Source organism: Balaenoptera borealis (genome assembly GCF_965194805.1).
Source record: "Balaenoptera borealis genome assembly, chromosome: 2".
Taxonomy (NCBI): Eukaryota; Metazoa; Chordata; class Mammalia; order Artiodactyla; family Balaenopteridae; genus Balaenoptera; species Balaenoptera borealis.
Genome location: NC_138867.1, coordinates 179,042,887 through 179,055,232, shown reverse-complemented (window position 1 = coordinate 179,055,232; position 12,346 = coordinate 179,042,887). Strand labels below are relative to the sequence as shown.

At 40.5% G+C, this 12,346-nt stretch overlaps 1 protein-coding gene across 14 annotated transcripts in view; it reads left to right on the top strand.

The window, feature by feature from the left end:
• The window catches only part of HNRNPM (heterogeneous nuclear ribonucleoprotein M), a 177,307-nt gene that overhangs the window by 152,522 nt on the left and 12,439 nt on the right, over positions 1–12,346 (top strand). For 5 of the 14 annotated variants that reach the window (XM_082381995.1, XM_082381990.1, XM_082381989.1 and 2 more), the window contains exons 2-9: positions 3,063–3,155; positions 4,281–4,472; positions 5,143–5,296; positions 6,161–6,210; positions 7,087–7,147; positions 9,707–9,808; positions 11,082–11,126; positions 11,586–11,663. In XM_082381995.1, the coding sequence (XP_082238121.1) occupies positions 3,078–3,155; positions 4,281–4,472; positions 5,143–5,296; positions 6,161–6,210; positions 7,087–7,147; positions 9,707–9,808; positions 11,082–11,126; positions 11,586–11,663 (760 nt within the window). In that variant the 5' untranslated portion in view covers positions 3,063–3,077. Of the gene's footprint in view, positions 1–2,016; positions 2,070–2,968; positions 2,977–3,061; positions 3,156–4,280; positions 4,473–5,142; positions 5,297–6,160; positions 6,211–7,086; positions 7,148–9,706; positions 9,809–11,081; positions 11,127–11,585; positions 11,664–12,346 lie in introns of all 14 variants that reach the window. The other 9 variants (XM_082381986.1, XM_082381985.1, XM_082381992.1 and 6 more) reach the window with 5 other exon arrangements.

Sequence of the window (12,346 nt, the reverse complement as noted above, 5' to 3'; positions counted from 1 at the left end):
AACCTGGCTTTTTGTAAAAATGGTTATGACCATGGAAAAAAGTTTGGTTTGGACTTGCTTGGTTTCTGGGTTGCAATGACAGCTTTTTGATATAAATCAGTGTCTTTATGGGCACAAACTAGAAACTTTGAAAATGCAACAATATTTGAATTCTGACAACGTAGTTACAGCTGTCAGAGTTAGATACTGTGATTGTTTTAGTTATTTTTAAGGTTATTAGGCGGTAGTCACAGCTCTAGGAAGTAAACTTGGGGTTGGGTCTCTTTACTGTCTTGACACTACTTGGCATTTTCATCAACGTGGAGACAGGGGCTGTTGGTCCTCAAATGGCTGCTGCTGTTGAAACAAATGGCTTTTAACATGGCCTCAGGAATGACTACAACATTTTGGGAATTGCTTTATTTTTGTAAGGATAACAGAAAGCCAATTTGTATGACTGTCCCTTGGCTGTGATCATTTTTCAGTTGTACATAGTCCAAAAGTTAAACTATACCAGTCCCTCCTAATTTGTTTCTTCATTTCTTTGCACTGATTCTCCTTCCTGTTTTGTGCAAAGTGCTGGTTTGGTTTGTAATGTTTCAGGAAAGGACAAGGGAGGTGAGGCTATACAGTTAAACTTTGAACACTTGGCCTTCTTGCTGTCAACTGCCATGCAAATATACTACTAATATGTCCTTCAAATTTTTAAAAATACTTTTATTTTACATTTCAGTCTTTCCTTGGTATATTAATTTTAAAATCTTCATAATAATTTTAATATCCTTTGAACAAAGGAATTAGACTAGGAAGGACTTGGGCCCATTAAGAGGGTTATTTTTACCCTTGGCTGCTAAACCAAATTGAAAGCTGAATGAGAGAAGGCTTTACCATCATAAAAATAATCGTTAAAAAAGAAAAAGTATTTCTTAGAACAAAAGCCCTTTCTTGACTTTGGAGAGCCTGCTTAGATATTGTTTTCCACAAAGTTAACACTTAAATTTCTGGGGGTTTTTTGGTGTCTGTGTGCCATCTTCAAGTTCAGCAGCCATTTTGGTGGTTGTCTAGGTGGGTTCTAACATCTGGTTGTGGTGGTCATGAATTGGCAATCCAAACCTTGAGGAAAATCTGCGGAATCTTTTGAAATGCTTTGTTTTTTCCCCTTTGTATAGATTAGCATCCTAAGTGAGTCTGTGTAGCTGTTTAGATGCAGACTGAGCTCTAAGTTTGCATTTATCTGTGTCCTTTAATGAGAAGGTTGAGAGAGCAGCAAGAATACAGCCTGGCTTAATTTTAATTCACTGAAGAGAACCCAGATGCTGCTCTGGTATTGTGATAGAATATCTACACATCCTACTTGTGACGGCTGTGGAGCCTAGTGCTGTGTGCAGGACCAGCCACAGAATCTGTGGGGCCCAGTGCAAAATGAAAACACAGGGCCCCTTATTTAAAAATTACTGAGAATTTCAAGACAGCAACAGAACATTAAACCAAGTGCATGGCCCTCAGTGCAGAGCCCCAGGCGATTGGACAGGTTGCACACCCACGTAGCCGGCCATGCCGTGTGTGCGCCTTTGAGGATATATATTATACATATACACATCTTTGTAGTTAGCATTTGAGCTCAGTTCAGTGGCATTGCAATTTGTGTGCTCTTCACCTTCTTTCAATATTAAGAGTGTATTTGTAAAACTGTTTTCTTCCTTTCTCCAAAAAAGTGAATCATGCAGACTTCTTTCCTGTAGATTTGGATTGCCTCTAGTCATGAATGAGTATTTCAGACAGGGAAATTGATATGGAAATCTGTGGAAATAGCTTGTTTGAGGTGGGAGGAAAATCAAGGACATTGTTAACAAGTTTCACCTACTTTTACTGCACACCTGTAATGCCTAGTGTGGTGGTTTAGAGAATATGGAGTGTTTCTGGGCTTTCTTATAAGGCAGAGGCTCCATACAAGGTTGCTGATGATTGTTCTAAATTCCCATTGTTTTCTTGGCTTTTCTCCCTTGGTTTATGTGTCGTCTGGAAACTGATTTGTAGTTGGTGAGGTAACATACGTGGAGCTCTTAATGGACGCTGAAGGAAAGTCAAGGGTAAGTGTCTGAGAGAATTTCTTCTGTGGATTTACTACATGAAAAATGTAACTGTATGGTGGCGTGGAATCGAATGAAATCAGGAAGGCAGTGAGTGCTCATGTTATAGTAGCTATGTTTGATTTTGCCAAACATTCGAGTGGGGTGGGAGGGGATTTGCAAACGGGAGTCCCGCTTTTCCAAATGGCTGGGCAAAGAGCTTTTTGGTATTCTGTTTGGATGCCCAATTTGGATAACTGGGGACCAATAGCAGCATTGTCTCTTTGTTAACAGAGGAATTGGCTGTGTGTGAATTATGCATGGAATTTTAGCGGTGGTACATTAATGTAAAACGTGTGTTCTTGTCTAGAAAATGTTACTTTTGGTTGTTTGCTGTATTTGCAAGTTGCGTGAACCAAAGATTCTGAAAAGTTGCCTTTGTGCCAGTAAATTGTAAAACTAATACTAAAACTTGAACGTTTAAAATTGGCCTAGTTTAAAGAGAAAATTAACTATTTTCTGTCGTGCAATAGAATGGCTTAGAATAATCAAAAGGATGAGCTTAATTTATGGAAGGGATGGATTTAGGAGGAGTATGATAAGGAATTGATTGAGTACAGAGAGAAGCAGATCTAAAGTTTGTGTGATTTCTCGGAGAACCTGAATTTAGGTCTGCTCATTATAACTTCAGCAGCTATAGTGCAAGGCTGGTAATGTGAAGGAAGAGGAGATACTAAGGAGCTGAGCTCTTAATAAGGAAGGCTAGGCAAGACACTTCTGTCAGCTTCCCCTTAGAAGGGTTAATTTAAAAACTGTTACATAAATCATATTTTTAATTTATAACTGTCATTGAAATTTACTATTTTTTTCTTTTCTTTTTTTCCCCTTGCTCTTCTGACTGTCTGTGGCTTCTTCCAAAGGGATGTGCGTAAGTATTGTCTAGTTACTTATTGGCAATTGAGCCTTCTAAGTTGTAGGACTGGTTTCACTCATTTCCTTTTGACTCTTCATAGCGTTGTTGAATTCAAGATGGAAGAGAGCATGAAAAAAGCTGCTGAAGTTCTAAACAAGCATAGTCTGAGTGGAAGACCACTGAAAGTCAAAGAAGTAAGCTCATGAAACACTGTGGATACCATTTGTAGTTGTCGAGTTTCCCTGTTTGGAGTTAGGAAAAGACAGAATAGTCCTTGATGACATTTTACGGAGCAGAACAACCTGTTGTTGTTAATGAGGAGGGTCAGTCACAGGCTTCAGCAGTCATTCCTGTAAGAACTTTGGGATAGTGGCTGAGCACATCTTGAGCCACTGGTGACTGCCTTCCTAACATCTCTGATTTGTATTAGGCCAGCCTGCCTTGGTTTTCTCAGGGGCAGTCAAACTGAGTCCATGGTTTTTTTTTTACTCTTTGTGTGTTTGTTTTTTTGTTTGTTTGTTTTAAGGTATTCTACATCTACAGTTTTACTCAGTCTGAACCCTGTTCTTGGCCCATCTTTTTTCTTTTTTAAAATGAGTTTAAATCCTTTTTCATAGCTAATCCAAATCAGGTATCTTCTCTCCCTGGAGGGAAGTGGGAGGCTTTTTGTTAATTCAATCCTTCCTTGACTTATTTTTACCTCTTATTCTTGGAGGAAGGTCAGTATATGCGAGCTCAGAGAGGAAAGCATGGTAGCGCTTAAGTTCTCTTGGGTGAAGGTAGCACGCAGAAGGGCAAAGAGTTCAAGAATATTGTCAACACCAGAGATTCATAAACCTTTCCAGACTTTACACATGAGTCAAATGCCTGAATACTTGAAGGATGGAGTACCTTGGTGGTCTAGAGCTGTGTTTTCAACCTTTTGGGAAAATCACCAGTTGGGTTTGCAGAAATTATAAAACCCCATTGAGTTAGTGAGATTCAACTGTACCAAGCCCTTGAAGATCTTATTTCAACCTGGAAGTTTTAATGTCATCCACCCCCCCCCCCTCCCTTTTTTTGCTTTTTTTACTTTTTTTACTTAGTTCAATTGAGAGCTAAATTTTACACCCTTCCTTTCTTCCTCATTCTTTTGGCTAGAATTGTTCCTGGCCTGGTGGTTTAGTTTTACTTCATTTGAATTTTTTGTTACAGATTTTGAGAAATGGTTTCCAAACAACCTCTCAATCTCTGAAGTTTTGGGGGTATCACTTACTGTGGGAGCATGGTTTTAATTGTCACTGGGTCAGTTAAATGTAACCCTTTTGTGCTTGTTTTAGGATCCTGATGGTGAACATGCCAGGAGAGCAATGCAAAAGGTGATGGCTACGACTGGTGGGATGGGTATGGGACCAGGTGGCCCAGGAATGATTAATATCCCACCCAGTATCCTAAATAATCCTAACATCCCAAATGAGATTATCCATGCATTACAGGCTGGAAGACTTGGAAGCACAGTATTTGTAGCAAATGTAAGTAAATGGAAACATTGTTTCATAAAGTTTGATTTTCTACTTTAGACAGTCTTGTCAATGTGTTATAAAAGTAGTTCTGACATTTGAGAAGAAAAACTTAAAAGAGGGTTATGTTATCTTCTTGATTTATTTAAAAAATCATCCTTGGGCTGGGCTTTGTCCCCTAATGACCACTGCAGTCATAAGTCACACAGGCTTGACCATGGTCCTGTTGGGGCCATGTTTATGGAGTTTTGCTGGTGTGTATAAAAGTAGGTGCAGGGTAAAGTGTATGAGCAGAGATTGTGTATTGACATTTATTTCCCTCTTCCTGTTAATGTCTGGGTGAATGGTAATACTTTGCCATTTGCAGAGGGAAGTATTTTTAAAAGAAAGTGGATTGGGGAGGATGATGGTAAACCTTATCTGGGGAACAGCATTTTTTAGTATTCACAAAATAAGCATTAACTTGAAAGGTATGAGGTGACTTAAATTGTTATTTCAGAGAAAAGAGACAGTAAATAGTAGAAGGCAAACCTTCGTAATCCTATTTGAAAAATTATACTGACATATTTTTGTGACATTATTTTTGTGACATTTTCTAATGCTTGTTTTCCAACCAGAGCATGTCACATTCATGTAGTAAAAATGTTTACAATGATATTTTCCTCCCCTTTCCCTTGATTAGCTGGATTATAAAGTTGGCTGGAAGAAACTGAAGGAAGTTTTTAGTATGGCTGGTGTGGTGGTCCGAGCAGACATTCTTGAGGATAAAGATGGAAAAAGTCGTGGAATAGGCACTGTTACTTTTGAACAGTCCATTGAAGCTGTGCAAGCTATATGTATCCTTTTATCGGAATTCAACTCCTGGTGAATTTAGTTTAGCCTAAATGTTGTATTAGTAAGACAGGTTTGTGTGGGGAAGTGGTAATTTTGTGTATTAGTATTTCTTATGTGACTAGAGAGAATACATTACTATGGATATTACTAAGGGAGTACAAAGTATCTACATAGTATTGTACTTATGTAGATAGAAGAGATGGTTAGAAAACAGGCACATGTCCATGAGTGGTCTTTTCCATTGTCTTCTTTTTAGAGGAGACTGGTTTGAAGGGAGAAGTCCAAAGAATGTGCCACTGGAGAGAAATTCAGTGTTATTTCATATGTAAGTCCTTATAGGGCCCTATCTCTTCAGTGGATTGACATTCTGGAAGAAGCACTTCTCTGACCCTAGGCTGCTCACCCTACTCACCCCAGAGTTACATCTTTGTAGTCACAGGGAGAATACCACACATGAACACTGTAACTAAACTCAGGCAAGATTGTCACTTAGTATATTACCCAGAAAACATGGTACTCCAAAAAATGGTAGGACACCTGACTTATTGGACACATACAGAAAACTGATCTCAGTGTTAATGGAAGAGGAGGATGGTTTGGTGAGACGTGTAAGGTTTTATAAATGGCGCGCCACACCTAAGGAGTAAGCGGAGGTTTCCTTTTTTCCCCTTGAGTGTTAGTTATTGTCCCTTTAATGTTTACTGTAGGGATAAATACTTGAAAGTATAAACAGGAATCAAAATTGCTCATAAATTCACCACTTAGAGGGACTGGTGGCAGCAGTTGGGGTATTTTTCTTTTAGGTATTTCTGTTCTGCTGTGCGTGTTTCTAGAATTGCAAGAAATAGCCTTAATTGTAATATCAGCTATGTTTAATGGCCAACTGCTATTTGACAGACCAATGCACGTGAAAATGGTAAGTAAATAGGATCTTTCCTTTAATATACTCAGATAAGTTTAGCAAAAACACGGGTTTATTAAGAGTATACATACACATAGCCACTGTACTTTTATTTATGGATCAGTCCAAGTTAAAGGGTACAGCACGTTGAGCAAATTTATGACAGAAATAACTTTTTGCTCATGCACCTCTTCGGATATTTTTTCCTTTGCACAGTTACTGGCATGGTCAGGAGGTCACTTGCGTATCCTGCTTGAGCAAGTGATCAGTTTCAGAGAATGGTTTTATATATATAGGTTGCCAGTTTTCAGAGTATTGCAGTACGTTTAATTAGCATCATATCTATTGTGAACATAATTAAGTCTGATTCAGAAAGCCTTTAAAGTTCTATTGAAGCGTTTCAGTATAAACATTAGCCCAACTATGGCTGTGCCCAAGATGCCAAAGATAATAGTATTAATACAAGCATGACCGGAACGTGCTGAGGGCAATCTAGTCAGGGTTCCAAATCAGGAAGGACATAAAAGGAGCTCTAAAGGAATTTTTTAGTTTCTTTTAAACATTCAGTTTAGTGTTTTGAATAGATAATTGCTTCACATGATTCAAAAGTCAAAAAGCATGAAAAATTCAGTGTGGGAGTCTTGCTCTTACTTTGTGCCCAGGTTCCATCCATCCCCCACAGTGATATGAATGTATATTCTTTTAATCTTTCCCCCTTTACACAAAAGGTAGCAACTCTCACATATTCTTTTTATACTTGCATGTTATTCTATGGCATGGGTGTATCATAATGTATCTAACCCATCCTCTGTTGATAGGAATGATTTCCATCTTTTGCTGTTGCTAACAGTACTGCAGGGAATAGTGAGATTTATTCACTTTCTCTTTCAGGATGAGAGGGCCTTACCAAAGGGAGATTTTTTCCCTCCTGAGCGTCCACAACAACTTCCCCGTAAGTGTCTCAATTATTATGGCTAAAATTTTGAATTTGATTTATTCTAACCAGAAAACTGCAATTACCTTTGAACTTGTGCCATGTCATTCTTGTGCCATGTCAGTTATCTTGACCATTCTTGAGTAAAACATTCAAAAAGGTTGTTTGTTTGTTTGCCCTATAGATTTTTCTGGGTGAAAAAATGAGTGGAGAAATTCACAACTTAGGAAGGATTGTTAGGATTACACTGTGGTGTGAGGCAGGCTACTCAGGATGTAGAGGCTGTAGTTGGGAAGAAACAAACTGCAAAGGGAATTAAAGCCAGGTTGCACTTGGGTTCAAAAGAGATTGGTTATTACCATGTGGCCTAGCAATTCCACTCCTAGGTATACTACAAGAGAGCTAAAAACTTAACATCCACACAGACATTTGTACACAGATGTTCATGGTAGCATGAGTCTAGCTGATGAATGGGTAAATAAAATGTGATAAATCCACACAGTGGAATAGTACTCAGCCGTAAAAAGGAGTGAAGTACTGATACATGCTACAGCATGGATGAACCTTGATTCCATCTCTGAGAAATGTCTAGAATAGGCGAGTCCACGACAGGTGGATTGTGGTTGCCAGGGGCTGGGGAAAGGGGTGAGTGGAGAGTGACTGCTTATGGGGATGGGATTTCTTTTGGGGGTGATGAAAATGTTCTGGAATTTGGATAGTGGTAATGGTTGTGTAACTCTGAACGTACTAAAAATCACTAACTGCACACTTTAAATCGGTGTGAAGTACAGCAATCAGAAGTTTTATATAGTGTTATTCGCAACATGCAGGTGAAAATCTATCCTGGGACAGGGAAGGCTTGTTGGTTGGTTGGTCACTGCGTGGGTGGAAACAGCGCACAGTAGTTAAGTCCTAGACACTCCCTCTGGCAGGCCCACAGAGAGGAGCAGAGCCTGAGCACAGACAGCCCAGGGAGTGGGAGTGAGGGCCTGCTGTAGCATGAGGGTTGGGGAATCTGCGGTGCGGGCAGGGCTAATCTGTAGAAGGAAGACTGGGTGGTGGGTGAGGGCAAGATCTGCTTGTGCTGTGCTAGGGAGGACTTCCCCCGCTGAGGCTGCTGGGGTGGAGCTGTTTGGAGGGCCGGCCAGTCCCTCCTGTCTGGAGCAGTGGCTCAGCCGTGGGAGATTGAACTGAACGGGAGCCTAGACTAGAACACTAACTCTTCTTTGCAGCTTAGGATTGTAGAAGCATCGTAGAGGCAGATTTTGAGCGGAGGTCTGTGGTTTCAAGAATAGGAGATGGCTCATCTGTTGAAAGTTAAGGACCCCATTTCCTTGTCATAATCAGTGTGATCACGTGCAGTAATTACCCAGGAACAGGGCGATGGCTCTTGTTGACTTTGGGCCTGGAGGAGGCGGGTGAGGGCTGCCTGGCAGCCTCGGCAGGCACACTGGGCTCCAGGGAGCCCGTTATCTGTGGCTTTTGATCTCCCCAGCACATTTCAGAGGGTTGACTTCAGAGTCGTCAGTGCTTTGGGGACTAAGTAACCTTGGTGAACTCCTGCTGCTGTTTCTATGCAATTTAAGAACAGGATTTTAATCAGATTAAATATTTGGGAACTGGTGTCAGGTTTTTTTAGTGAACTGTGTTCCCGTTTCAAAAATCTCACCTGGTCTTGGTTTAAGCCTCCGACCCATGGTGACCCAGAGCATTGTAAGTGTCTTATGCTGTCAGGCCTTGTTGGCTGCTCCCTGTTTGTGGAGCAGGGAGTTTAAGGTGGGTTGGGTACGATGCACGCCTTAGGAAGCTTTCTGGGTAGAAGATATGTTCTTTGAATACACTAGCTTCATTGTTGTTAAAACCGCCTGCAGCAGGGTCAGAGAATAGTGTAAGCCCAGTGTGTTAACTGGCTGGTTTATGACATTGTTTTTCGTGAGAAAAGTCCTTTGGGTCTCCAGGTTGATAGGTGTGGGTTGGGCATATGTGTACTGCTTACCACCTGATGTCTCCAGTTGCCTGTTTTGATTAAACATTTCTCAGTTCACGATTTAGGGAAACAAATCGGTGCTCACGATTCTCGTTGAGTGGGTTGTTCATGGTTCTTCTCTGTAGTTTCCACGTGAACTGATTTTTAGTTGCCCTTGTTTTATTTTTTAAATTTAATTTAATTTTTTAAAATTTATTTTTCATTTAGTTTTGGCTACGTTGGGTCATTGTTGCTGTGCATGGGCTTTCTCTAGTGGCGGCGAGTGGGTTTCTCATGCGGTGGCTTCTCTTGTTGCGGAGCACAGGCTTTTGGCACGTGGGCTTCAGTAGTTGTGGCACGTGGTGCCCTTGTTTTATACATATCTCACACTCTAACCGTAAAGTTGTATAAGAGCTTATGCCTTAAAAGGAAGAGCTCCCAAATGCGCCCTTGTTGACGCATGGATTAGACCCTGGATTTGCTGGTGGAGGTGGGCGGTGGGATAAGCGTGACAGCTACAACACAGTAAACAAAGGCTCTTTTTGCCTTTGAGAGTCATGGTTTCCTGAGTAAGTGGAATCAATACTCTGACTTTTGTCTTTTCCTTTCAGATGGACTTGGTGGTATTGGCATGGGGTTAGGACCAGGAGGGCAGCCTATTGACGCTAATCATTTGAATAAAGGCATTGGAATGGGCAACATAGGACCCGCAGGTGAGGAATACGGTGTGCCTCGACTGGGGATTTCCGGGGAAGTTAAAGTTATTAAAGTTAACTATTGGGATAATTGGACATTGAGTAGTTCAAATGGAATGAGGCTTTAATTGGGACAAAATTAATTCCCTCCTTATTTATCTTTGATTTATTTTGATAAAAACAGTATTTTGTATTTTTACCGAGTTGAGTGTTCTTTTCTAAAGCTATTATGCTTTGCATTTTATCCTCACGAGACCTTCTGAGCTGAGGTACTCAGTTAAGCCTTTTGGTAAAAGGAGGCAAGCCAGAGAGTTGGTCTTGCTCAAGGTCACACTATCAGTTAGTGACAGAAACTGTAGGTCTCCTGATCCTGGGACCACAGCACTGCCACAGTCTATCACCCAGACGCCCTTGGGTTCTCACCTGGTGTTGACATGGCTTCTAGAGGTAGGGGCGTTGGTGGATGCAGAAAGGTATGGAGGGCCTCATTGCATGACAGTATAGCTGTCATAGGCCACAAGGACGAATGATGCACAGTGTTCTCTTTGTTTAAGAAGAAATAGCTAATGAATAAAAGCTTTGGCGTGTAGAATAAACTTTGAACTTTACTTTTTAGCATTTTCGTTTTCGTGCAATGAAGCATTCATATATCATTTTAAAATATTTCATTTTTATAACCTCAGGCCTATGTCTTTCTTGAAATTCTTTGAATTGCAAGATGGATGCCCTCTACCCTACTGTTGTCAGTTCTTCATATCCTTTGACTCCCTCCCAGATTAAACTCTGGGGCTGACCAAAACGACTTGGCCCATCACCTTGGGTGGCTATACCAGTCTGAACACCACATCCCCTGACTGATACCTCAGAGGAAAGGCTGCAGGTGGCAGGGAGGGAAGCCTCAGCGTTTTGAGGAACTGCTTTATATTTAGAGAGTTTTACCTTTAAAAGGGAGTTTTAAATCTACTTCTGTTCCCTAGTCTGTACCTGATATTTATATTTCATGTTTAAAACTGTCTAACTTGGGCATTTAATGAAACTATGTGGACACTATAAAATTTTGAGTCACATGGTGATTATTTTGTTAAAGGCTTAAATAGTTTTCTTGGAATGTACTAGTTTGACAGTTGAAATGGAAGAGCCCCCACCCCATTTTTTGCACTTGACAATTAAAATATATTTGTAGTCAGGGATATTTTTGCTCATTTGCTGGTGTGGAATTTCTTGTGCTTTTTAAGTTCAAACTTTACTGCTTTGACATAATTTTAGTTTGCATTGACTTTTTCTTTTTAAGGAATGGGAATGGAAGGCATAGGATTTGGAATAAATAAAATGGGAGGTAAGAACTTTAAAATGAAGTACAAATGTAATTACTTTTAGGTATGGTTTTCCCTCTCTTTTTCCCCCCTTCCTTTTCTCTTAAGCCCTGCATGAAATTCTCACTTAGGTTTCCAAAAAGTTTGAGTCTAGAAATTACTTTTACCTGTTGATCCTTCTAGTGGGTGTCTTGGCCTTTGGTTCTGGCTTTCTCACTAACTAGCTCTGTGACCTTGGGCAAATCACTCCATCTCTCTGGGCCTTTCTTTGCTTGTCTCTTCGTTGAAGGGGTTGGATTAGATCAGCCTTTTGAAGATAGTGATTTTTAAGTAAGGGCACTAGCCTTTTTTCTCCAAAAGCCCTTAAACTTGGTGAGTTTCTGGCAGAAAATGCCGTAGGTGAAACTTGTAAAAACATTTTTCTTTGCTTGTTCAGTCTGAGTCTTGTTAGGCTGGTGCTAAAATGCGAATGTCTCTTTCAGGCATGGAGGGACCCTTTGGTGGTGGTATGGAAAACATGGGTCGATTTGGATCTGGGATGAACATGGGCAGAATAAATGGTAAGATTTGTGTTTCCTTCCTGCTTATACCTACCTTTGTTGGCCGTTGGCTCTCAGGTGACCTTTAAGCAGCAGACCCATTTTTAATAAGTGATATCTCGCTTCCACTTCTGTACTGAATCTGATATCTTTGAATTGCTTTAAATAGTTTGTATTCCAGAAGCTAGACTTAGCGGTAGGGAAGTGTTAATTCTCTTAGTTACTAAATTCTTGAGGTTTTCTGTGTTTCAGATCTTCCCAATAATTGTCCAATAAAACTTTAAAGCTTTCCTATTGCCTCCAGCACTTGTCTCCCCTGGAGTGCTGGACTGGGTGAGTTCTTGAGCATCTGCTCTGATGTCTCCAAATTGTGAGCAGAGGCATTTGTTTAATTTAGCATTTATATAATGCAAAATATGGCATACTATTATTTAAATCTTCCAGCCCTCCCAACTTAATAACCGAAATATAATTATATCACTTGTAGTAGTAACACTGTGTTATTTCATTTAGTCCTCGCAAGAACCGCATGACGTGTAGGTACTGTTATCCCCATTTCATTGGAAACTGAGGCCCACAGTGACTTGCCTAAGGTCCCATGGCTAGTAATGGTGGGATATGGACCCAGGCTGTCTGGCTCCGGAGCTTGGCTCTTAATCACATTGAGATCCTGCCTTTTAGAATTGCCTTCAGGCGTCACCCCC